The sequence below is a fragment of the Mobula hypostoma genome, chromosome 3, assembly GCF_963921235.1.
Source record: "Mobula hypostoma chromosome 3, sMobHyp1.1, whole genome shotgun sequence".
Lineage (NCBI taxonomy): Eukaryota > Metazoa > Chordata > Chondrichthyes > Myliobatiformes > Myliobatidae > Mobula > Mobula hypostoma.
In genome coordinates, this window is record NC_086099.1 from 230,318,942 (window position 1) to 230,346,327 (window position 27,386).

At 48.0% G+C, this 27,386-nt stretch overlaps 1 protein-coding gene across 2 annotated transcripts; it reads right to left on the minus strand.

Moving 5' to 3' along the window:
• Positions 1-287: 287 nt before the first annotated feature.
• On the minus strand, positions 288-5,986 carry LOC134344611 (protein rapunzel-like). Of its 2 annotated transcripts, none has more exons than XM_063044725.1 (2): positions 5,668-5,986; positions 288-2,095 (listed from the first exon to the last, which is right to left on the minus strand). In XM_063044725.1, the coding sequence occupies exon 2, from the start codon at positions 2,046-2,048 to the stop codon at positions 846-848; it is 1,203 nt and encodes a 400-aa protein (XP_062900795.1). In that variant the 5' UTR covers positions 2,049-2,095; positions 5,668-5,986; the 3' UTR covers positions 288-845. The 2 variants fall into 2 exon arrangements, with proteins under 2 accessions (XP_062900795.1, XP_062900794.1); XM_063044724.1 differs by having other exon boundaries at positions 5,783-5,985.
• Between the last annotated feature and the right edge of the window lie 21,400 nt (positions 5,987-27,386).

The window sequence follows — 27,386 nt, forward strand, 5'->3', positions numbered from 1 at the left end:
CCCACCCCTTTATCTTTCCCCTTGCTGGTTTTTCACCTGGAACCTACCAGCCTTCTCCTTCCCACCCTCCTCCCACCTTCTTTATTGGGCCTCTGCCCCTTCCCCCTACAGTCCCGACGAAGGGTTCCGGCCCGAAACGTTGACTGATCGTTTCCAAGGATGCTGCCCGACCTGCTGAGTTCCCCCAGTGTTTTGTACGTATTACCTTAAATATTTGTTCCCTGATCCTTCAGATTCACCAACGAGACGTATTTTCAAACAGAGGAGACACTGTACACATATTGATGGTTATCAAGGCATGACTTTATTGGAATAGTATGAGTGCTTGAAAAACGACAGAATGGAAAGTTACCAATCACTGAACGGACTGATCTAAGTGGTTGTGGAGTAAACCAAGCGCTGTGTCCACTGGTCTCTCCCTCTCTCAGTGCGTCCCTATGTTTAGTTTACAAGTTCCTTCCACAGCGACAATTTTGCACAAAAGATAGCCCCTACTTACACCCTGAACCCTGACCCACATCTTACCCCAGTAGGTTGCCAGGTTACCTGCAATGTGTTTTCCTTCCCCAGATCAGCATGCTTCCCATCATTATCTGCTCTCAATACTGTGGACTGGAACTCTGTCCCTATGTCCCAAACTAATTCTGTTTACTCTCACAACCACACCAGGTTGTGGTACACACACCCAGGAGAGCAGGCAATTTAACTCTATCCTTACAGGCTAACAGAGGCAAATAGGGTTAAGCATTCTGACTGCAGTAGCAGAGTAGGGGGTGGATGAGGAGAGGGTTGGGGGTCATTTGGGTGTGGTACGGTCTGGGTTTCATGGTAGCAGAGGGTGGGGTTTATTCCCGATGGATGCACAGGGTGACACCGTAGCAGTCGCCCATCCAGAAATGGCATTCATCAGGGAAGGTGCAGTTATAATACAAGTTACTACCACATGTCACCACATGGACTACACATCCATCCATGCTGTCCTTGAAATAATCGGCAATTTGTCTTGCTTTATTCAAGCCAAAAGTTAAAGTGCTGGTGAATGCATATTGCCAGTCCAATCTCTCGTTCATTAACTGTCTGATGCGGGGCACATCAACTGGCTGTGGGCTGGTACTGTAGGAGACAACAATATTAACATTATTCAGCCTGAAATAGTGAAAGTACTTACGGCCACTAACACAGTGATTGCTGAACCCACTTATACCATCATAGACCCGCACTGACCAAGTGACCCAGTCATACTTGTTGGCCAAAGCTTCCAGTATGTAACGTGAGGTCTCCTTGTTACTTCTCGCTCCCTTCTCCTCCACCATCCTCTTTACATCTATCTTCGCCTGCTCCACAAACTCACTGATGCACCGATCTATCATGGATTTCATTTTGGCCTCTATTTCAGCCTGTTTCTGGTTCCATTCTGACACCAGAGCCGTGACATCATTTCCGGTGATGCCAGCGTGTCCCAGTAGGGCAATCAGGCCGATACAGAACAGATATTTCAGTCGGGCGCAGAGACTCTCCATCAGGCGCCGGTTCCTCTGGTTACAGTCCATGGCGGTGTCCAGGATGGGCTTTGCAAAGATGGCAGTGTTACCCATTACCCCGTCATAGAGAGTGTGGAGGTTCTGGTCTCCTTTGGTCGCATCAAAGTGTTTGAGGAACTCTTCCTTTTCCTTGTGTCGAAATGCTGGCTCTGCGTTGAGAATGCCCATGTACTTCCTGAACTGGTTCTTGAGATTTTCTTCAATGGGGAAATACTGGCTGTTGATGGTGCTTCGCTCAATTTCCCGAAGGACTTCTGAAATCTGCCCGGAGAGGACGTCCAGCCGGTTCCTAACGATCTGGAACTGCTCCTTCATGAAGGCCAGCTCTGGGCTGTCCACGTTACTCAAAGATAGTTTAACAGTCACTGAGGCCACCCCAATGACGGGGCCCAACACCCCGAGTGTGGAGGCCAGGTTCCTTGTAGACTGTGTGAATATCACAGCAGCTTGTACAGCCTCCACAGCCGATCGGGACAGTTGCAGGACATCTTCAGCTGTTATAGACATGGTTCAGTCAACTGCACAGGCTCTGAGGTCAATTCCTTCTCTGGAATCTAAGCAGAAAGGACAACTCTGATTGAAATGTCCACAGATTGTTTGGGGATATTCTGGCAGATTGTGGACTGAGGAAAAATATCCAATACTTATGGGTGTTTATGGGTGCATTAGTTCCTGAGCAACATGGAGGTTAGAACAACACCATTACAGTATCAGTGACCTGGGTTCAATTCCTGCTGCTGACTGTAAGGAGCTTAGGCATTCTCCCCGTGACTGCATGAGTTTTTTCTGGCTGCTGCAAATTCCTCCAACGTTACAAATACATACAGCTTAGTAATGGTTAGTAAGTTATGGAGATGTTATAGTAGAGCATGCAACAAGGGGACACTAAAGGCCTGGCCTGATTCGTTGGAGTGCATTGGTCACTGATGCGAACGACACGTGTCACGGTAGTTTCAATGTACGTGTGCCAAATAAAGTTTAGCTTTCATAATTAAGATAACATGCCTCAATAACTACAGCCCACTGGGTCAGACGTCCACCATCATGATGTCGAGAAGCAGGTTATGGCACACATATACTCCAACCCCAGCCCCAGCCTTCCAGATAAACTCTGCACGCTGAAATTCACCAGGCACCAGCAGATGCCATCTCCCTGGCCCGACACTCATCCTTGGAGTATCTGGACTGTAGCTACCTAAGTTCCACGATAATGTTTCTCTACCTCCACCTTCAATACTTCCATCTCATCACCAAACCCTGGGAGCTGAGACTCAACACCACCTTTGACTTCCTGACCAATGGTTCGGAATCAGTAAGCAAAGGCAGTGACACCTCCATCGAAATTATTCTAAACACTGGTTGCATAAGGCTGGAACATCAGCCACCTCCACCTGCCAAATCCCCTCCCTGTACACTCCTGACTGTGGTCCTCCTGGAAGAGCGGGGTAGGAGAGGGAGAGGAGGAGGAGGAGGGGGAGGGGGAGAGGAGGGGGAGGGGGAGAGGAGGGGGAGGAGGGGGGAGGGGAGGAAGAGGGGGTGGAGGAGAGCGGGGCAGGGAGAGGGGTGGAGTGAGGAGATGGGGGAGTGAGGGGGGCTGTGAGGAAACGGGGAAAGGAGGGGCGGAGAGGGAGGGGCGAGGACACGAGAGGCAAGGAGGGGTGAGGTGAGGAGAGGGGGCGGAGGAGAGAGGTGGGGGAGGAGGAGAGGGGTGGAGGGGGAGAGGAGGAGGGGGAGTGAGAAGAGGGGGGCAGGGAGGGGGGAGTGAGGGGGTGGAGGAGAGGGGGGTGGAGGAGAGAGGGTGTGGAGGGGAGAGGGGGAGTGGAGGAGGGGGGTGGTGAGGAGGGGGTGGTGAGGAGGGGGTGTGGAGGAGGGGGAGTGAGGGGGGTAGTGAGGAGGGGGAAGAGAGGGGGCGAGGAGGGTGGTGGAGGGGGGGAGTGAGGAGGGGGAGTGGAGGGGGGTGAGAGTGAGGAGGGGGCAGAGGAGAGGGGGGCATGAGGAGAGGGGGTGGAGAGAGGGGGAGGAGAGGGGGAGGAGAGAGGGGGCAGGGGGAGGGGGAGAGAGTGAGAGGGGAGGGGGGAGAGGGTGGAGGTGGAGTGGGAGGGGGAGAGGGTGAGGGGGGAGAGGGGGGAGGGTTAGCGGAGGAGGGGGTGTGGAGGAGGGGGAGTCGAGGTTGATGAGTGGAGGTGGATGGGAGGTTGTGGAGGAGGGGTGCTGTGGATGGGGGGTGGCAGGGGAGCTGGGGTGGGGGAGTTGGGTGATGAGGAGAGGGCGTTGAGGAGAGGCTGATGAGGAGATTGTGTGGAGGGCAGTGGAGGAGAGGAGGTGGAAGAGAAGGGTTGGAGGAATGGATAGCTTGGAGAGATGGTGAGGGGCAGATTGTGTGGGGGACATGATGTGGTGCAGAGTAAGTGGGTGAGTGGGTGAGGGAGTGCAGAGAAAGAGGGTGCAGGGGAAAGGGTGCGGGGAGAGAGGAGGCTGGCAGAAAGGAGTCAGGGAGGGAGTGTGCCAGAGACTGGTTGGTAGAGCAGAGGTGGCTGAGACGGTGTGGCACAGAGAATGTGTGGGGGAGATGGCTTTGGGGAGGAGGTGTGGAGGATAGGAGGTAGTGTAGATGTAGCATGGGGAAGAGGAGGTGGAGGTGGGGAGTTTGGGGGAGAGGGTGTGGTGGAGGGGTTGGGTTGGAGGAGAGAGGTTGGAGGGGTGGAGAGGAGCTAGAGAAGAGGATCTGGGGGAGATGGCATAGGGGAGAGGAGGTGGGGAGAGGAATTGAGGGCGAGAGGGGATTGAGGGGGAGAGGGGAGTGAGGGGAGCTGTAGTGGAGGAGGGTTTTTCAAATCTGGTAGAGGGGAGGGTGAATATCAGGAGATGGAGGTGGAGGAGTGTAAGTGATGTGGAAGTTGGAGGGGAGGAGGGAGGAGTAGTAAGTGGGATGAGGTGGGAGTCTGTATCACAGACTCGCGCGGTGAAGAGGAGGTGTGGATGGGAAGGGTGGAGAGCTCCCGTGGGTGGGAGCATGAGGGTTGCAGTTTCAGCCAGTGGTGCGGAAGGCAAACAGAAGGTTTACATTTTCTTCCAGAGGATTACACCAGAAGACCAGGAATGTGATGCTCGGGGTCCTCAGGCCTCGACCAAACCGTATATGGAATACCAGGAGCAGACTGAGCGCTCCGTCGCGGCGCAGAAGGGTCGATGGGAGGGGAGGGTGGCGGGACGGGAGGGGTGGCGGGACGGGAGGGGTGGCGGGACGGGAGGGGGGAGGGGAGGGGTGGCGGGACGGGAGGGGTGGCGGGACGGGAGGGGGGAGGGGAGGGGTGGCGGGACGGGAGGGGGGAGGGGAGGGGTGGCGGGACGGGAGGGGTGGCGGGACGGGAGGGGGGAGGGGAGGGGTGGCGGGACGGGAGGGGGGAGGGGAGGGGTGGCGGGACGGGAGGGGGGAGGGGAGGGGTGGCGGGACGGGAGGGGGGAGGGGAGGGGTGACGGGAGGGGGGAGGGGAGGGGTGGCGGGACGGGAGGGGAGAGGGGTGGCGGGACGCGAGGGGGGAGGGGAGGGGTGGCGGGACGGGAGGGGGGAGGGGAGGGGTGACGGGAGGGGGGAGGGGAGGGGTGGCGGGACGGGAGGGGGGAGAGGGGAGGGGTGGCGGGACGGGAGGGGGGAGGGGAGGGGTGGCGGGACGGGAGGGGGGAGAGGGGAGGGGTGGCGGGACGGGAGGGGGGAGGGATGCCAGTACGGCGGTTGGAGAGAGTTGGTAGGACGAGGGAAAGAAGGGTGGCGTGGGGGGGGGGGAGGAGGAGGGGTAGAGGTTGACGAGACGAGGGAAAGGGTGGCGGGATGAGGTGGGGGAGGAATGGCAGGACCGGGGGAGGGCGAGAATTGAGATGGACGGGTGGAGAGGTGCAGAGTGGAGGGAGGGGTGTGGAGAGTGGGGGAAATGAGGGCAGAACGGGGGTAGAGTTTCGGGCAGAACCAGAGAGGGAGTGGATCGGGAGGGTGGACAGGAGAGGGGCGTGTGGGCCGGTCAGGAGGGAAGAGTGGACACACGGGCGGGTGCGGTCGATGACGATGGGGGATCGAAGAGGAGAGTGGCGAAGGAGTCATGTGAGGCCCGGGGTGATCTGATCAACTGACCCTATCTCAGTTGGTTCCAGGTAGGGCGTTGGTTCCGGACAAACTGGAATGGCGAAAGGACAAAACTTGAACCCAGTCTCAAGGCAGGACAGCTGCTGAGAAGAAGACAGACTACCTGGAGTTGGAGAATTCTGTACCGAGTCCGGGAGGCTTCAGCGAGCCGAAAGTGAAAGTCAGAGGTCTTCCTCTGGTCGAGTCGGGTGCACAGCGCAGCTGCAGAGATGGAGGGAAAACCCGGAGCAGATCTTACCCGACTCCAGGATCACGGCCAATGAACAATTCAGGTCCGAATCCTGGGGCGGAGCGCTGCCGACACCGGATGGGGAGGGAGGGATGTCTTCGGAGTACAACTCCGCAGGAGGAGCTACGCGGAGGGAGCGGCGGAGTGGGTGGTGCGGGACGGAGACAGGAGGAGGGACAAGGAGGTGAGAGAGGATGGAGATTGGAGAGAGGAGTTGGAAGAACTGGTTGAGGGAGCGCGATAGGAGGGTGGTATGGGCTCGTTGAGGAGGGAGTGAGAGGAAAGCTAGAGGATAGTGGAGGACAAACGAGGAGAGGAGGAGGTGAGGATTGCTTAGACAGAGGAGGTGCTGTCGCAGGGGGAGGGGTACAGAAAAGGTGGTGGTGCTGGAAGGGGACGGAACAGAAATCAATGGAGGGCAATAAGGGAGAGATGAGAGAGAATGCAGACCGGGATGGTGAGAGATGGTTATAGTATATAGAACAGTACAGTATAGTATATAGAACAGTAAACCGGGCAGCATTCTGGTAAATCTCCTCTGTACCCTTTCCAATGCTTCCACATCCTTCCTATAGTGAGGTGACCAGAACTGGACACAGTACTCCAAGTGTGGCCTAACCAGAGTTTTATAGAGCTGTATCATAACATCGCGACACTTAAACTTTATCCCTCGACTTATGAAGGCTAACACCCCATAAGCTTTCTTAACTACCCTATCCACCTGTGAGGTAACTTTCAGGGATCTGTGGACATGTACCCCCAGATCCCTCTGCTCCTTCACACCATCAGGTATCCTGCCATTTACTTTGGACTCTGCCTTGGAGTTTGTCCTTCCAAAGTGTAATACCTCACACTTCTCCGAGTTGAACTCCATATGCCTCTTCTCAGCCCACTTCTTCATCCTATCAATGTCTCTCTGCAATCTTTGACGATCCTCTACACTATCTGCAACACCAACAACCTTTGTGTTGTCTGCAAACTTGCCAAACCACCCTTCTACTCCCACATCCAGGTCATTAATAAAAATCACGAAAAGTAGAGGTCCCAGAACAGATCCTTGTGGGACACCACTAGTCACAATCCTCCAATCGGAATGTACTCCCTCCACCATGACCCTCTGCCTTCTGCAGGCAAGCCAATCCTGAATCAACCTGGCCAAACTTCCCTGGATCCCATGCCTTCTGACTTTCTAAATAAGCCTACCATGTGGAACCTTGTCAAATACCTTACTAAAATCCATATAGATCACATCCACTGGACTACCCTCATCTATATGCCTGGTCACCTCCTCAAAGAACTCTATCAGGCTTGTTAGACACGATCTGCCCTTCACAAAGCCATGTTGACTGTCCCTGATCAGACCATGATTCTCTAAATGCCTAGAGATCCTATCTCTAATAATCTTTTCCAACAGCTTTCCCACCACAGACATAAGGCTCACTGGTCTATAATTACCTGGACTATCCCTACTACCTTTTTTGAACAAGGGGACAACATTCACTTCCCTCCAATCCTCCGGCACCATTCTCGTGGACAACGAGGACATAAAGATACTAGCCAGAGGCTCAGCAATCTCTTCCCTCACCTCGTGGAGCAGCCTGGGGAATATTCCGTCAGGACCCAGGGACCTATCCATCCTAATGTATTTTAACAACTCCAACACCTCCTTTCCCTTAATATCAACATGCTCCAGAACATCACCCTGGCTCATATTGTCCTCACCATCATCATGATCCCTCTCAATGGTGAATACCGAAGAGAAGTATTCATTGAGGACCTCGCTCACTTCCACAGCCTCCAGGCACATCTTTCCACCATTATCTCTAATCGATCCTACCTTCACTCCTGTCATCCTTTCTTTCTTCACATAATTGAAGAATGCCTTGGGGTTTTCCTTTACCCTACTCACCAAGGCCTTCTCATGCCCCCTTCTTGCTCTTCTCAGCCCCTTCTTAAGCTCCTTTCTTGCTTGCCTATATTCCTCAATAGACCCATCTGATCCTTGCTTCCTAAACCTCATGTATGCTGCCTTCTTCCACCTGACTAGATTTTCCACCTCACTTGTCACCCATGGTTCCTTCACCCTACCATTCTTTATCTTCCTCACCGGGACAAATTTATCCCTAACATCCTGCAAGAGATCTCTAAACATCGACCACATGTCCACAGTACATTTCCCTGCAAAAACATCATCCCAATTCACACCCGCAAGTTCTAGCCTTATAGCCTCATAATTTGCCCTTCCCCAATTAAAAATTTTCCTGTCCTCTCTGATTCTATCCTTTTCCATGATAATGCAAAAGGCCAGGGAGCAGTGGTTACTGTCCCCAGATGCTCACCCACTGAGAGATCTGTGACCTGACCTGGTTCATTACCTAGTACTATACTAGATCTAGTATGGCATTCCCCCTGGTCGGCCTGTCCACATACTGTGACAGGAATCCGTCCTGGACACACTTAACAAACTCTGCCCCATCTAAACCCTTGGAGCTAATCAGGTACCAATCAATATTACGGAAGTTAAAGTCACCCATGATAACAACCCTGTTATTTTTGCACCTTTCCAAAATCTGCCTCCCAATCTGCTCCTCTGTATCTCTGCTGCTACCAGGGGGCTTATAGAATACCCCCAATAGAGTAACTGCTCCCTTCCTGTTCCTGACTTCCACCCATACTGACTCAAAAAAGGAATCTGCTACATTACCCACCCTTTCTGTAGCTGTAGTAGTATCCCTGACCAGTAACGCCACCCCTCCTCCCCTTTATCTGCCCTCTCTATCCCTTTTAAAGCACTGAAATCCAGGAATATTGAGAATCCATTCCTGCCCTGGTGCCAGCCAAGTCTCTGTAATGGCCAATACATCATAATTCCATGATGTAGTGGTTGAGAGGAGGAAGGCGAGACTGGTAGGGATTTAAGGAGGGGAAGTTAATGGTCTGAGGAGATGGTGGTGATAATCGATGCTGGAAAGTGTGGGAAGGGAAGGAGTAGAGCAGACATGTGTAAACGCAGAAATGATTTGGATGACGGAAAGGATGGCTTTCTGGCCAGATTTGCTGACAGTATGAAGATGAGTCAAGGGGAGAGGTCATGTTCTGGAAGGACGTAGGCAGATTAGAGGAGCCTGTGCAGGCGGCATATAGTGTAGGGAAGTATATGGTCATGCACTTTGGTAGAAAGAATAAATATGTGGAATATTTTCTAAACGGAGAACAATTTCTGATATCGGAGGTGCAAGAACGTTGCGTGTTCTCGTGCAGAATTCCCTAAGGGTTAATTGACAGGTTACGTTGCTGAAGAGGAAGCAAAAAAAACAATGTATGGAAGAAAAGTAAGAAGAAAATTAAATTTTGTTGTCAAGCTTGACTAACTACCTATTGCTCAAGATTTGATACAGCAGGATGAGACATGGATGCTGCTTTGCTTGTGCTAGCTAACAGTAGCTAGCAGTAGTTTATGTCAGTGATGAGGTATAGTTCAGCTTTGTCTGAGACTGCCAAGCTAATAAAGCAACACGCTGGAGGAACTCAGCAGGTCAGGCAGCATCAGTGGAAACGATGAGTCGACGTTTCGGGCCGGAATCCTTCATCAGGACTGAAGAGGGAAGGAGGGGGATGGATTTTGAAGAATGTTTGTAGGTTCAGTTGATAGACCAGTAATTTGAAAGACAAAGGGGTGGGGGAGGGGAAGCATTGACGTCATAAGCAGGAAAACAATGGGTGGTAGAAGAAGGAGGCGGAACCATGAGGGAGGTGATAGGCAGCTGGGGGAAGGGGCGGAGTGAAATAGGGATAGAGGAAGGGAGGGGGAGGGAATTACTGGAAGTTTGAGGATTCTATGTTCATACCAAGCTGCCTCTTCATTGATTATGTGGAACAGTCTGTGCTCCAAACCTATTCTGGTACTGTTCCCCAACTTTTCCTTCGGTACATTGACGACTACATTGGTGCTGCTTCCTGCACCTATGCTGAGCTCGTCAATTTCATTGACTTTACTTCAAACTTCCACCCAGCCATCAAATTCACTTGGTCTATCTCGGGCACTTCTCTCCCCTTTCTTGATGTCTCGGTCTCCATCTCTGGAGACAGACTGTCCACTGACACCTTCTACAAACCCACTGACTCTCATAACTACCTCAATTATATCTCTCTCCCACCCCACCACATGCAAAAATGCCATTCCCTATTCCCAGTTCCTCCGTCTCCGCCGCATCTGCTCCGAGGATGAGGCTTTCCGTTCCAGGACTTCTCAAATGTCCTCTTTCTTTAAAGATCGTGGTTTCCCTTCTACCATCATCAATGATGCCCTCACCCACATCTCCTCCATGTCCCGCACTTCGGCCCTCACCCCATCCTCCCGCAACCACAACAGGGACAGAGTTCCCCTTGTTCTTACCTACCACCCCACCAGCCTCCAGATCAAGCATTATCCTCCGCAACTTCCGCCACCTTCAACAGCACCCCACCACTAAGCACATCTTTCCCTCTCCACCCCTCTCTGCTTTCCGCAGGGATCGGTCCCTCCGCGACTCCCTTATCCGCACGTCGCTCCCCACGGATCTCCCACCCGACACTTATCCCTGTAAGTGTAAGTGCTACACCTGTCCCTACACCTCCTCTCTTGCCACCATTCAGGGCCCCAAACAGTCCTTGCAGGTGAGGCAACACCTCACTTGTGAGTCTGTTGGGGTCATCTATTGCATCTGGTGCTCCCCATGCGGCCTCCTCTACATCGGTGAAACCCGACGTAGATTGGGGGACCGCTTCGTCGAGCACCTCTGCTCCGTCTGCCACAACAGACAGGATCTAACGGTAGCCACCCACTTCAACTCTGCTTCACATTCCCACTCAGATATGTCCATACATGGCCACCTCTACTGCCATGATGAGGCTAAACTCAGGTTAGAGGAGCAACACCTCATATACCGTCTAGGTAGTCTCCAGCCCCTTGGTATGAACATAGAATTCTCCAACTTCCAGTAATTCCCTCCCCCTCCCTTCCTCTATCCCTATGTCACTCTGCCCCCTCCTCCAGCTGCCTATCATCTCCCTCATGGTTCCGCCTCCTTCTTCTACCACCCATAGTTTTCCTGCCAATGACGTCCCTGCTTTCCCTCCCCCACCCCTTTGTCTTTCAAATTACTGGTCTTTCAACAGAACCTACAAGCATTCTTCAAAATCCGTCCCCCTCCTTCATTCCTCAGTCCTGATGAAGGGTTCCGGCCCGAAACATTGACTGATCGTTTCCAGTGATGCTGCCCGACCTGCTGAGTTCCTCCAGCGTGTTCTGAGAGTTGCTTTGATCCCAGCATCTGCAGATTATTTTGAGCTAATAAAGCTGCAGTCGTACAGTTCTAATCTGGTGAACTGCGTGGAATATTTATGAACTGGCTTCTTGAAATCGCAAATTAAGTTTGTTTAGCTGTTGGCTAATGCCCAAAATTTGCTGTATGAAATTAAGATGTAACCTGACATTGGCGGAGTCGTAGTGACCCCCATGATCATGTATCAAAGGGTTAACTTCATACTGAGGTCATAGTCATAGTCATATTTTATTGATCCCGGGGGAAATTGCTTTTCGTTACAGTTGCACCATAAATAATTAAATAGTAATATGTAAATTATGCCAGGAAATTATGAAATAAGTCCAGGACCAGCCTATTGGCTCAGGGTGTCTGACCCTCCAAAGGAGGAGTTGTAAAGTTTGATGGCCACGGGCAGGAATGACTTCCTATGACGCTCTGTGCTGCATCTCGGTGGAATGAGTCTCTGGCTGAATGTACTCCTGTGCCCACCCAGTACATTACGTAGTGGATGGGAGACATTGTCCAAGATGGCATGCAACTTGGACAGCATCCTCTTTTCAGACACCACTGTGAGAGAGTCCAGTTCCATTCCCTCAACATCACTGGCCTTACGAATGAGTTTGTTGATTCTGTTAGTGTCTGCTACCCTCAGCCTGCTGCCCCAGCACACAACAGCAAACATGATCGCACTGGCCACCACAGACTCATAGAACATCCTCAGCATCGTCCGGCAGATGTTAAAGTGTGTCTTTATTTCTATTTGATAACGGGGTAAATTCTTTTACATTAAAATACGGTAAAATAGTGTAGATCCTTTGACACAATGTTAACATTAATTTCGAGAGGATTAGAATATAAAATCAAGGATGTAATGATGAGGCTTTATAAGGCATTGATCAGATCGCATTAGGCATATTGTGAGCAGTTTTTGGCCATTTACCTAAAAAAAGATCTGTTGGAATTGGAGAGAGGTCCGTGGGAAAGATCCCAGGAAAGAAAAGGTCAAGGATGAGGAGTGTTTGATGGCTTTGGGCAGGTACTTGCTCCAGATTAGAAGGATCTACAGTGATCGATTATTGAATGGTCGGATAGAGTATACATGATTTCATGTGAGTGTCTTGGACTAGAGAGCAACACCATAGAATAGAAGGGCATCACTTTAAGAAGAGAGACAACAAGGAACTTCTTGTCAGAGGATGATGAATATAGACAGACAGACAGATCAATAGATACTTTATTGATCCCAAAGAAAATTACAATGTCAGAGAATTATTTCAAGTGCACATACATACAAATCTTCGAATATTAGAAGAGAAGTGAGAAAGAATTTTTAAAAAATACCCGAAACTGTTGAACAGGGGTGGGGGTGGTTATCACTTCCCCAGCTGCAGGTTGACTCATGATAGAGCCTAATGGCCGAGGGTAAGCTTAACCGCATATAGCGCTCTTTGGAGACGCGCAGTTGTCTTAGTCTGTTACTAAAAGTGCTCCTCTGTTCAGCCAAGTGACAAGCAGTGGGTGAGAAGCATTGCCCAGAATTGTCAGGATTTTCCATAGGGTCCTTTGTTCTCCCACAGGCTCTAGTGAGTCTAGTTTGACTCCTATAACAGAGCCAGCCTTTATAATCAGTTTATTGAGCCTGTTGGATGACCCGTGTTGATGCCATTGCCCCAGCACGCCACCGCATAGAAGATTGTTCTGGTGACAGCAGACTGGTAGAACATGTGAAGGAGAGGCCTGCATACTCCAAAGGACCTCAGTCTCCTCAGGAATTAAGGGTGACTCTGGCCTTTCTGGAACACAGCCTCTGTGTTGGTGCTCCAGTCAAGTCTGTCATCCAGGTGCATCTCCAAGTACTTGTAGGTTCTCACCACATCCATGTCCTCACCATCAATAGTAACAGGGAGCAGTGCAGGCTTAGTCTTCCTAAAGTCCATCTCCATCTCCTTTGTCTTTCTAATGTTGAGCTGCAGATGATTCAGCTTGTACCATTCGACAAAGTCCTCCACCAGGGCCCTGTATTCATCCTCCCGGCCTCCCTTTATACACCCAAATATTGCCAGGTCATCTGAGAATTTCTGCAGATAACATGACTCAGTGTTGTAACTAAAATGCGAGCTATACAGGGTAACCAGGAAGGAAGACAATACAATCCCCTATATGTGGAATTCATTGTGTACACCAAGCCATTAAGTATCTTTATAGCAGAGATTATATTATATGTAGAGAGTGCTCAGTTAGCCAGGGTGCCAAAGGGTGATTGAAGCAGTAGGGCCTGGGTATTTTTTCATTCTGTTTGAAAACAAAACAAATACATACGGAGTCCATGATTCACCTCAGGAAAAGCTTTCTTTTCACTACAAGGTGACATTATCGATGGAGTTACTCATTGTGTAACCAACCCAAAGTTTTCACTATTCTCATACTATATCTTATAACTCGCCCCTCGCTATCTTTGCCCCACATCTGTTGTGTACGTGGAGAGTATGAGAAGGTTTTTGCAGCGCTAGGCTTCATTACCAATGTACGATGTGAGCTGTTACACTTCTGTGATCATCATGCGGAAGCAGATATATAGTAAGATTACTGTAATTCACTTCAGCCTGCGGATTGTGGCCCGGGCCGGTTTGACTTTGTTCCAGACTCTCTGGGCCTGGCGCCAACATAAATAATCAACCTTGCTGTTTCCGACCGCACTGCGGAGCCAGGAATTCCCTACTCTCTCCCGCGCTCCCCACTTTTGAACATCAGAACATAATAAAGAAGAGCAGGAGCAGAGGACAGTGCCTGTCGAGCCTGCTCTGCTATTCGACCCCTCCTTGGCTGATCTGACTCCAGTTACCTTCCCTTTTCCCACAAACTTTAATTCCGTTCTGTGCAGAATTCTATGCAGCACCGTCAAACACACTCAGTGGACTGTCACGTACCCCATGACAGGGGTTAAGAAACCAGCAGAAATAGAAAACACTTTGGAGTTCGTATTGCTATAAACTACTAATATTTATTAGTAACTATGCGATACAGTAATATCAAAGTAAATAAATCACACAGGTTAGCAATGAGTATATATAAAAGTAAGTGTGGAAATATATGTATGAAAACCAAGCTTCTTTAAGCCTAGGGGTAAAAAGATACAGTCTTACGATGTTGAGTAAAGTTCAGTTCGTGGTATTTAGTTGAGTAGTGATGGGGGGGGGGGAGAGGAGAGAGGAGAGAGGAGAGAGGAGAGAGGAGAGAGGAGAGAGGAGAGAGGAGAGAGGAGAGAGGAGAGAGGAGAGAGGAGAGAGGAGAGAGGAGAGAGGAGAGAGGAGAGAGGAGAGAGAGAGAGAGAGAGAGAGAGAGAGAGAGAGAGAGAGAGAGAGAGAGAGAGATATATATATATATATATATATATATATATATATATGAGTCTAGTCTTCAGGTGAGCTGATGCCGTCAATCTTCTCGTCGTCCTTCGAAATCCTTCACAAGTCACCGACTGTGACTTTAACCAGGGGGACCGGTTTTCTGTGGTGGAGCTATCACCCCGGCAGGGGTGGACACATAGACAACTTCCCACCAGTCAACCCCTTCTTCACCGCTGGAATAGCAATTTGGATCGATCCGCCTGATCGATCCTCCAAAACCCACTTTCTCTGTGGGCACAACAATGCTCATTCAGTGTCCAGATCATGTGTCTGAGGTCTGTATCATCTGACCTATTTATCTCACCAGGCTGAGCATCACCTGTCATTCAAAGAGTCCCTCCTTCCTCTGTCTGTGAAGAAATGCACAAGCCGGCAACCTGTCCTTGAAGAAATATCAAGAACCTGTTGAAAATCATAACATTGAGTGTCCACCACCTTCGGTCACCATAGCAACCTTCGAGCTGCTTGGTGCTGTCTCCAACTCCCAACTCAGTAGAAATCCAAAGTTACTTCCGATGCCTTAAAGTGACAGTCCAACCGTTAATCTTTGCCCCTCTCTCTCTTCTTTTCAAAAGCAATATATCGGTGGGAAATAACACTGGCTCTCTCTCCTTTCCAAACAAACCATCAATGATAAATGTCTCTCTCCAAGCAGTTAATAGGGGCACTCCAGGATCCCCTCACACTTCCCTTCCTCAGGGGAAAAAAATGTCGAAGACGATTTTTTTTTTAAATGTCCATCGCAAGGTTTTAAAGGGAAAAACAGGGAAAAACATCAGATGACAAAGCAAAAATGTGTACGATTTCCAACTTAATAATGATAAGTAATCAGCTATAACATTGTCAGTACCTTTCACATGTTTGATTTTTAAGTCACCTTCCTGCAATATCAGACTCCAATTTAACACCCTTCTATTCCTATCCTTCATCTTAATTAGAAACATCAGCGGATTATAACCCATGTAAACCACAGGTGGTCTCTGAGCAACAGAAAGGTTTGGAGGTCTCTGATCATAGGCCTCAAAATGTTGTAAAGCCAGAATAAGTGCTAGTAATTCCTTTTCAACAGTTGAATAATTTTTCTGGTGTACATTAAAGTTCTTTGAGAAATAAGCTACTGGATATTCAATATCATCCACGCCCTTCTGTAACAGTACTGCCCCAGCAGCTTTGTCGCTAACACCAGTTGTTATAGAAAATGGCTTTGGAAAAACAGGTGCTTTGAGCACAGGATGATAACACAGGATGGTTTCTAGATGTTCAAATGCCTCCTGGCAAAGGTCACTCCATTCAAACCTTTCACTCTTCCCTAGGAGTTTTGCTAGGGGAAGAGCAATGTCAGCAAAGTTCTTACAGAATTTTCTACAATACCCAACCATTCCTAAAAACCTTCTCAAAGCTTTCTTGTTGGTCAGAACAGGAACTTCAGCAATCGCTTGAACCTTGGCCTGTACAGAAGCCAGTTGGCCTTGACCCACCACATAACCCAGACATGGGACTGTGGCATGGCCAAATTCACTTTTAGCAAGGTTCACCGTAAGATTGGCCTTGGAAAGTCTGTCAAACCATTTTTCTACAGCTGCAATATGCCCTTCCCACGTGTCATTCCAGACCACTAGGTCATTGATATGAACTCCTGTGCTTTCTAACCCTCCAATCACTGAATTGATTATTCTTTGAAACGTTTCTAGAGCATTCTTCATCCCGAAGTGTAAAACATTGTATTCATACAGTCTAGACGGTGTCACAAATGTCAATATCTCTTTAACCCTCTCTGTTAAAGGAACACCCTGGTATCCTTTTAACAAGTCAATCTTAATAAGGTATTTAGCCTTCCCCACTCTATCAATACCGTCATCCATTCTCTTTCTTCATTCTTTCTTGTTTCTAATTCCTTCTTCAACCATTTTACTTTTCTCAAAGTTCACTCTGTGAAGATACCATTTCATAGGCTGGACTAAATTCATAATGATGTCATTCACTGCAGCTGTGCCCCATTTCAGAACACCAATTAGCCCTTTTACTTGTTTTTTCAGCTTTGGGTCCAACTAGTGGACCTTATCAGTAAAATTTTTCAAAACAATGGAATTCTGACATATTGGTGCGTCTAGATTCAATGAGTAAACATGTTTTTCCATTCCATTATCAGATTTCACGATTCTATTTTGTACTCCAACAATTCTCCCAGCTGCAATTTTGGTAAACAAGTGTCTTATTTTGACTCGACCATTTTGTAAACTTTCCTTAGCAAAGTCACAAAGCTTACTAAATCCCTTCTCTGAGTAGGGTCAAAGGTCCTTTTGGCCTGTAACTGAACACAGGTTCCAACAAATTACCCTTCACTGCCTTCTGAATCGAATCTCCAACAATAAATAAAAGGAGGGGAACCCCCTCATTTCCATTTTTCACACAATGATGTCCACCTAAAGGCATACTGTAAGCCATGTTTAAAATTTCAGCCTTGTAACCTTTCAAAACCCCCACGTGACTTGCAGGAACAGTGGCTGGTTTCCACTTCCTCATCAACACCCCATCTTTAAGGTAACATCCCACTGACTCTCTCTGAACCTACTCTCCTGTGAGAGCCATCTCCCTTAAAGCCACCATTCCAGAATCTCGCTTCTGTTCCTCAATACATTCCTTTCTCAATAAAAACAAACCTTTCTTATACACCTTACCCTTATCAGCTGTACTACCCTCTAAGTCCTGCTGAAATCTGAAAGGTAGAAAAGTCTCTGACACATCATAATAATTTAAACCTCTGGTCTTGCTATAGGCCTCAGCAGCAACTTTGCTCATTAGCTGAATTGCTGAAACACTCTTATCCTGGGGAGCTGTCAACATGCCTCCATTGTTTACCAAACTCTGTACCATCATCAGGCTGATCAGAATTAGGTATACATTATGAAAGAGACCAGATAAACTACCCATCTCATTACAACCTATACTTTGACTTGCATCCATGGCAACTTCCACTCCAAATCCACAATAATTTTTCCTTCTCTCGATAATATCACTCTGAATAACAGCATGACCTTGCAGGTGCTCACTTCCAAACGTCCAAACAAAATCCAACAAACTAGCGCACCCTGTCTCAGCAGGCCTCTGTCCTGCAAACACGGTCAAAGGTCGCGCAACCAATCCAACCTTTTCCAGTACTTTATCCAAAAGGCCAGGAACAGTACTTTTGCCATTACTTCCAGCAACATTGACCTCACCAGCTTCCATTTCATGACCAACTTTTAAAACATGGTCTACTACAAATGATTATGTATAATGATTATGATATAGTTGGAATCACAGAGACATGGCTCCAGGGTGACCAGGGATGGGAGCTCAACGTTCAGGGATATTCAATATTCAGGAGGGATAGACACGAAGGAAGGGGAGGTGGGGTGGCGTTGCTGGTTAAAAAAGAGATTAACGCAATAGAAAGGAAGGACATAAGCCGGGAAGATGTGGAATCGATATGCGTAGAGCTGCGTAACACTAAGGGGCAGAAGACGCTGCTGGGAGTTGTGTACAGGCCACCTAACAGTAGTAGTGAGGTCGGAGATGGTATTAAACAGGAAATTAGAAATGTGTGCAATAAAGGAACAGCAGTTATAATGGGTGACTTCAATCTACATGTAGACTGGGTGAACCAAATTGGTAAAGGTGCTGAGGAAGAGGATTTCTTGGAATGTATGCGGGATGGTTTTTTGAACCAACATGTCGAGGAACCGACTAGAGAGCAGGCTATTCTGGACTGGGTTTTGAGCAATGAGGAAGGGTTAATTAGCGATCTTGTCGTGAGAGGCCCCTTGGGTAAGAGTGACCATAATATGGTGGAATTCTTCATTAAGATGGAGAGTGACATAGTTAATTCAGAAACAAAGGTTCTGAACTTAAAGAGGGGTAACTTTGAAGGTATGAGACGTGAATTAGCTAAGATAGACTGGCAAATGACACTTCAAGGATTGACGGTGGATATGCAATGGCAGGCATTTAAAGGTTGCATGGATGAACTACAACAATTGTTCATCCCAATTTGGCAAAAGAATAAATCAAGGAAGGTAGTGCACCCGTGGCTGACAAGAGAAATTAGGGATAGTATCAATTCCAAAGAAGTAGCATACTAATTAGCCAGAGAAAGTGGCTCACCTGAGGACTGGGAGAAATTCAGAGGAGGACAAAGGGCTTAATTAGGAAGGGGAAAAAAGATTATGAGAGAAAACTGGCAGAGAACATAAAAACGGACTGTAAAAGCTTTTATAGATATGTAAAAAGGAAAAGACTGATAAAGACAAATGTAGGTCCCCTGCAAACAGAAACAGGTGAATTGATTATGGGGAGCAAGGACATGGCAGACCAATTGAATAATTACTTTGGTTCTGTCTTCACTAAGGAGGACATAAGTAATCTTCCAGAAATAGTAAGGGACAGAGGGTCCAGTGAGATGGAGGAACTGAGCGAAATACATGTTAGTAGGGAAGTGGTGTTAGGTAAATTGAAGGGATTGAAGGCAGATAAATCCCCAGGCCAGATGGTCTGCATCCCAGAGTGCTTAAGGAAGTGGCCCAAGAAATAGTGGATGCATTAGTGATAATTTTTCAAAACTCGTTAGATTCTGGACTAGTTCCTGAGGATTGGAGGGTGGCTAATGTAACCCCACTTTTTAAAAAAGGAGGGAGAGAGAAACCGGGGAATTATAGGCCGGTTAGCCTAACGTCGGTGGTGGGGAAACTGCTGGAGTCAGTTATCAAGGATGTGATAACAGCACATTTGGAAAGCGGTGAAATGATCGGACAAAGTCAGCATGGATTTGTGAAAGGAAAATCATGTCTGACGAATCTCATAGAATTTTTTGAGGATGTAACTAGTAGAGTGGATAGGGGAGAACCAGTGGATGTGGTATATTTGGATTTTCAAAAGGCTTTTGACAAGGTCCCACATAGGAGATTAGTGTGCAAACTTAAAGCACACGGTATTGGGGGTAAGGTATTGGTGTGGGTGGAGAATTGGTTAGCAGACAGGAAGCAAAGAGTGGGAATAAACGGGACCTTTTCAGAATGGCAGGCGGTGACTAGTGGGGTACCGCAAGGCTCAGTGCTGGGACCCCAGTTGTTTACAATATATATTAATGACTTGGATGAGGGAATTAAATGCAGCATCTCCAAGTTTGCGGATGACACAAAGCTGGGTGGCAGTGTTAGCAGTGAGGAGGATGCTAAGAGGATGCAGGGTGACTTGGATAGGTTGGGTGAGTGGGCAAACTCATGGCAGATGCAATTTAATGTGGATAAATGTGAAGTTATCCACTTTGGTGGCAAAAATAGGAAAACAGATTATTATCTGAATGGTGGCCGATTAGGAAAAGGGGAGGTGCAACGAGACCTGGGTGTCATTATACACCAGTCATTGAAAGTGGGCATGCAGGTACAGCAGGCGGTGAAAAAGGCGAACGGTATGCTGGCATTTATAGCGAGAGGATTCGAGTACAGGAGCAGGGAGGTACTACTGCAGTTGTACAAGGCCTTGGTGAGACCACACCTGGAGTATTGTGTGCAGTTTTGGTCCCCTAATCCGAGGAAAGACATCTTTGCCATAGAGGGAGTACAAAGAAGGTTCACCAGATTGATTCCTGGGATGGCAGGTCTTTCATATGAAGAAAGACTGGATGAACTGGGCTTGTACTCGTTGGAATTTAGAAGATTGAGGGGGGATCTGATTGAAACGTATAAGATCCTAAAGGGATTGGACAGGCTAGATGCGGGAAGATTGTTCCCGATGTTGGGGAGGTCTAGAACGAGGGGTCACAGTTTGAGGATAGAGGGGAAGCCTTTTAGGACCGAGGTTAGGAAAAACTTCTTCACACAGAGAGTGGTGAATCTGTGGAATTCTCTGCCACAGCAAACTGTTGAGGCCAGTTCATTAGCTATGTTTAAAAGGAAGTTAGATATGGCCCTTGTGGCTACAGGGGTCAGGGGGTATGGAGGGAAGGCTGGGTTCTGAGTTGGATGATCAGCCATGATCATAATAAATGGCGGTGCAGGCTCGAAGGGCCGAATGGCCTACTCCTGCACCTATTTTCTATGTTTCTAAGTTTCTAAATGACTGAGAATCCTCACATTCCACTGGTACCAAGGTTAACCCCTTACTCACTGAACCAAGATCATCTGACACACAAAAACTGCTTTCCTTTCCAACCAAGTCAGGCACCTGAGACTTCAACTGAGCCTCAACATCATGTTCAGAATTCTGTGAACTCACAGGTACTTCAACAACCTGAACACATTCAATCGGAACAACTCAAACAACAGGAATTCTGCAGATGCTGTAAGTTCAAGCAACACACATCAAAGTTGCTGGTGAAGTGAGTAACTCTTCCTTCAGTTAGTTCTGACGAAGGGTCTCACCCTGAAACGTCGACTGCTCCTCTTCCTAGAGATGCTGCCTGGCCTGCTGCGTTCACCAGCAACTTTGATGTGTGTTGCTTCAATCGGAACAACTGCCTCTTCTGGGCTGTCATCACTTGTCCCAGTTTCAAATTCAAGGCCATCTTGAACCTCCCAGCTACTCTCTGGCCAACTCTCTTCTGGAGTAAATTCAACCTCGTGGGTTAAAACTTCTTCGTCTGCTTTCTCAACAGACCCCCTCAGGGTAGGGGCATCCTCTGCCACTGGGTATGCCCGAAAGAATAAATCAAGGAAGGTAGTGCACCCGTGGCTGACAAGAGAAATTAGGGATAGTATCAATTCCAAAGAAGAAGCATACAAATTAGCCAGAAAAAGTGGCTCACCTGAGGACTGGGAGAAATTCAGAGTTCAGCAGAGGAGGACAAAGGGCTTAATTAGGAAGGGGAAAAAATATTATGAGAGAAAACTGGCAGGGAACATAAAAACTAACTGTAAAAGCTTTTATAGATATGTAAAAAGGAAAAGACTGGTAAAGACAAATGTAGGTCCCCTGCAGACAGAAACAGGTGAATTGATTATGGGGAGCAAGGACATGGCAGACCAATTGAATAATTACTTTGGTTCTGTCTTCACTAAGAAGGACATAAATAATCTTCCAGAAATAGTAGGGGACAGAGGGTCCAGTGAGATGGAGGAACTGAGCGAAATACTTGTTAGTAGGGAAGTGGTGTTAGGTAAATTGAAGGGATTGAAGGCAGATAAATCCCCAGGGCCAGATGGTCTGCATCCTAGAGTGCTTAAGGATTTAGCCCAAGAAATAGTGGGTGCATTAGTGATAATTTTTCAAAACTCGTTAGATTCTGGACTAGTTCCTGAGGATTGCAGGGTGGCTAATGTAACCCCACTTTTTAAAAAAGGAGGGAGAGAGAAACCGGGCAATTATAGACCGGTTAGCCTAACGATGGTGGTGGGGAAACTGCTGGAGTCAGTTATCAAAGATGTGATAACAGCACATTTGGAAAGCGGTGAAATCATCGGACAAAGTCAGCATGGATTTGTGAAAGGAAAATCATGTCTGACGAATCTCATAGAATTTTTTGAGGATGTAACTAGTAGAGTGGATAGGGAAGAACCAGTGGATGTGGTATATTTGGATTTTCAAAAGGCTTTTGACAAGGTTCCACACAGGAGATTAGTGTTGAAACTTAAAGCACACGGTATTGGGGGTAAGGTATTGATGTGGATGGAGAATTGGTTCACAGACAGGAAGCAAAGAGTGGGAATAAACGGGACCTTTTCAGAATGGCAGGCGGTGACTAGTGGGGTACCACAAGGCTCAGTGCTGGGACCACAGTTCTTTACAATATGTGTTAATGACTTGGATGAGGGAATTAAATGCAGCATCTCCAAGTTTGCGGATGACACGAAGCTGGGTGGCAGTGTTAGCTGTGAGGAGGATGCTAAGAGGATGCAGAGTGACTTGGATAGGTTGGGTGAATGGGAAAATTCATGGCAGATGAAATTTAATGTGGATAAATGTGAAGTTATCCACTTTGGTGGGAAAAATAGGAAAACAGATTATCTGAATGGTGGCCGATTAGGAAAAGGGGAGGTGCAACGAGACCTGGGTGTCATTATACACTAGTCATTGAAAGTGGGCATGCAGGTACAGCAGGCGGTGAAAAAGGCGAATGGTATGCTGGCATTTATAGCGAGAGGATTCGAATACAGGAGCAGGGACGTACTGCTGCAGTTGTACAAGGCCTTGGTGAGACCACACCTGGAGTATTGTGTGCGGTTTTGGTCCCCTAATCTGAGGAAAGACATCCTTGCCATAGAGGGAGTACAAAGAAGGTTCACCAGATTGATTCTTGGGATGGCGGGACTTTCATATGAAGAAAGACTGGATGAACTGGGCTTGTACTCGTTGGAATTCAGAAGATTGAGAGGGGATCTGATTGAAACGTATAAAATCCTAAAGGGATTGGACAGGCTAGATGCAGGAAGATTGTTCCCGATGTTGGGGAAGTCCAGAACAAGGGGTATATATACATCACAGTTGCTGGTGAAAGCTGCAGGCCAGGCAGCATCTATAGGAAGAGGCGCAGTCGACGTTTCAGGCCGAGACCCTTCGTCAGGACTAACTGAAGGAAGAGTGAGTAAGGGATTTGAAAGCTGGAGGGGGAGGGGGAGATACAAAATGATAGGAGAAGACAGGAGGGGGAGGGATGGAGCCGAGAGCTGGACAGGTGATAGGCAGAAGGGGATACGAGAGGATCATGGGACAGGAGGTCCGGGAAGAAAGACGGGGGGGGGGGTGACCCAGAGGATGGGCAAGAGGTATATTCAGAGGGACAGAGGGAGAAAAAGGAGAGTGAGAGAAAGAATGTGTGCATTAGAAAGAGTAACAGATGGGGTACGAGGGGGAGGTGGGGCCTAGCGGAAGTTAGAGAAGTCAATGTTCATGCCATCAGGTTGGAGGCTACCCAGACGGAATATAAGGTGTTGTTCCTCCAACCTGAGTGTGGCTTCATCTTTACAGAAGAGGAGGCCGTGGATAGACATGTCAGAATGGGAATGGGATGTGGAATTAAAATGTGTGGCCACTGGGAGATCCTGCTTTCTCTGGCGGACAGAGCGTAGATGTTCAGCAAAGCGGTCTCCCAGTCTGCGTCGGGTCTCACCAATATATAAAAGGCCACATCGGGAGCACTGGACGCAGTATATCACCCCAGTCGACTCACAGATGAAGTGATGCCTCACCTGGAAGGACTGTTTGGGGCCCTGAATGGTGGTAAGGGAGGAAGTGTAAGGGCATGTGTAGCACTTGTTCCGCTTACACGGATAAGTGCCAGGAGGGAGATCAGTGGGGAGGGATGGGGGGGACGAATGGACAAGGGAGTTGTGTAGGGAGCGATCCCTGTGGAATGCAGAGAGAGGCGGGGAGGGAAAGATATGCTTAGTGGTGGGATCCCGTTGGAGGTGGCGGAAGTTACGGAGAATAATATGTTGGACCCGGAGGCTGGTGGGGTGGTAGGTGAGGACCAGGGGAACCCTATTCCTAGTGGGGTGGTGGGAGGATGGAGTGAGAGCAGATGTACGTGAAATGGAGGAGATGCGTTTAAGAGCAGAGTTGATAGTGGAGGAAGGGAAGCCCCTTTCTTTAAAAAATGAAGACATCTCCCTCGTCCTAGAATGAAAAGCCTCATCCTGAGAGCAGATGCGGCGGAGACGGAGGAATTGCGAGAAGGGGATGGCGTTTTTGCAAGAGACAGGGTGAGAAGAGGAATAGTCCAGATAGTTGTGAGAGTCAGTAGGCTTATAGTAGACATCAGTGGATAAGCTGTCTCCAGAGACAGAGACAGAAAGATCTAGAAAGGGGAGGGAGGTGGCAGAAATGGACCAGGTAAACTTGAGGGCAGGGTGAAAGTTGGAGGCAAAGTTAATAAAGTTAACGAGTTCTGCATGCGTGCAGGAAGCAGCGCCAATGCAGTCGTCGATGTAGCGAAGGAAAAGTGGGGGACAGATACCAGAATAGGCACGGTACATAGGGGTCACAGTTTGAGGATAGAGGGGAAGCCTTTTAGGACCGAGATTAGGAAAAACTTCTTCACACAGAGAGTGGTGAATCTGTGGAATTCTCTGCCACAGGAAACTGTTGAGGCCAGTTCATTGGCTATATTTAAGAGGGAGTTGGATATGGCCCTTGTGGCTACGGGGGTCAGGGGGTATGGAGGGAAGGCTGGGGCGGGGTTCTGAGTTGGATGATCAGCCATGATCATAATAAATGGCGGTGCAGGCTCAAAGGGCCGAATGGCCTACTCCTGCACCTATTTTCTATGTTTTACCTCATCATGAACACAACTTTTAAATTCATCACACAAAACTAGCCCCTCCGAGCTGTAAAAATCATCAGGATCTGACTCTAAACCTCCTTGCTGCAACCTCTCCCTTTTAAACTGTCTCTGCCTTTCTGCCACGTGATCTTCACGTTGCCATTTCTCCCTCTCGAGCTGTCTCTGTCTTTCTGCCTCTTCTCTCTGTCTTGCTGCCTCTCTGGTCCCTCTCTCGAGTTGTTTTAATTTCAGTTCATGCTCCCTGTTTACTATTTCCAACAGAAGCTGAAGCTCATCCTCAGTAGGTTCACCTTCCACGAACAACTCTAACGCCTCCTCATCAAATGTTCCCTTATCTACATAATATTCAACTATTTTCCTTTGAATTTCTACCTTACTCACACCCTTCTTTACCTCAATTCTCAATTCTTTAGCAATGTCCCGCAACTCATACTTTTAAGCAAACTTCAAAGTCACCAGGTCTGGTGATTTCAGAAAGTTTCTAACATCCATTTCTGCTGTTTTTCCACACAACCAAATCGAAAGGGATTTTCCCCCAATCAATTCAAACCAGCCTCCTGACTAATTTGTTCATATTACGGACGCAGGCCCCAATTTAATGTCACGTACCCCGTGACAGGGGTTAAGAAACCAGCAAAAATAGAAAACACTTTGGAGTCTCATATTGCTATAAACTACTAATATTTATTAGTAACTACGCAATACAGTAATATCAAAGTAAATAAATCACACAGATTAGCAATGAGTATATATAAAAGTAAGTGTGGAATATACATGTATGAAAACCAAGCTTCTTTAAGTCTAGGGGTAAAAAGATACAGTCTTACGATGTTGAGTAAAGTTCAGTTCGTGGTATTTAGTTGAGTAGTGATGGAGAGAGAGAGCGCGAGAGAGTTGAGTCTTCAGGTGAGCTGATGCCATCGATCTTCTCGTTGTCCTCTGAAATCCTTTACAAGTCACCGACTGTGACTTTAACCAGGGGGACCGGTTTTCCCAGCAATGGTGGACACATAGACAACTCCAACCAGTCAGCCCCTTCTTCACCGTTGTAATGGCAATTTGGATCGATCTGCCTGACCAATCCTCCAAAACCCACTTTCTCTGCGGGCACAACAATGCTCATTCAGTGTCCAGATCATGTGTCTGATATCTGTATCATCTGACCTCCTATTTATTTCACCAGGCTGAGCATCACCTGTCATTCAAAGAGTCCCTCCCGCCTTTGTCTGTAAAGGAGTACAAGCAGGCAACAAGTCCTTGGAAGTAACATCAACAACCAGCTGAAAATCACAACATTGAGTGTCCACCACCTTCGGTCACCATAGCAACCTTCGAGCTGCTCGGTGCTGTCTCCAACTCCAAACTCAGTAGAAATCCAAAGTTACTTCCGATGCCTTAAAGTGACAGTCCAACCATTGATCTTCGTCTCTCTCTCTCTTTTCAAAAGCAATATATCGGTGGTAAATAACTCTGTCTCTCTCTCCTTTCCAAACAAACCATCAATGATAAATGTTTCTCTGTCTCTCTTCAAACAGTTAATAGGGGCAGTCCTGGATCCCCTCACTGGACACTTTATTGTTTACATCCATTCCTGGTAAACTGGCAACAGACTGGATGCTTGTGGTCTTTTTCTGCTGTAGCCCATCTATTTCAAGTATGGACATGTTGTGCGTTGAGCGATGCTTTTCTGCACACCACTGTTGTAGAGCGTGGTTGTTTGGGTTACTGTTGCTTTCCTGTCAACTTCAAGTGCCTGCCCATTCTTCCTCATTAGCAAGGCCTCTTTGACCAGAGAACTGCTGCTCAATGGTTGATTTTTTCTTCTTGTTTTTCATAGGTCAAGCAGTTATATTGCAGTTATAAAACAAGTTAGGCCGCGTCTAGAGTATTACATACATTTCTGGTCACTCCATTATAGGAAAGGTGTCAAGGATTTGGAAAGGACACAAAAGAGATTTACCAGATGCTTAAACACAAGGAATTCTTCAGATGCTGGAAATTCAAGCAACACACATCAAAGTTGCTGGTGAACGCAGCAGGTCAAGCAGCATCTGTAGGAAGAGGTACAGTCAACGTTTTGGGCCGAGACCCTTCGTCAGGACTAACTGAAGGAAGAGCTAGTAAGAGATTTGAAAGTGGGAGGGGGAGGGGGAGATCCAAAATGACAGAAGAAGACAGGAGGGGGAGGGATAGAGGCAAGAGCTGGACAGGTGATAGGCAAAAGGGATATGAGAGGATCATGGAACAGGAGGTCCGGGAAGAAAGACTAGGCGGGGGGAAACCCAGAGGATGGGCAAGGGGTATAGTCAGAGGGACAGAGGGAGAAAAAGGAGAGTGAGAGAAAGAATGTGTGTATATAAATAAATAACTGGTGGGGAACGAGGGGGAGGTGGGGCATTAGCAGAAGTTAGAGAAGTCAATGTTCATGCCATCAGGTTGGAGGCTACCCAGACGGAATATAAGGTGTTGTTCCTCCAACCTGAGTGTGGCTTCATCTTTACAGTAGAGGA

What these genes read in the sequence shown, in the direction of transcription:
- LOC134344611 (XM_063044725.1), bottom strand. Translation starts at nt 2,048, where the DNA reads ATGTCTATAACAGCTGAAGATGTCCTGCAACTGTCCCGATCGGCTGTG.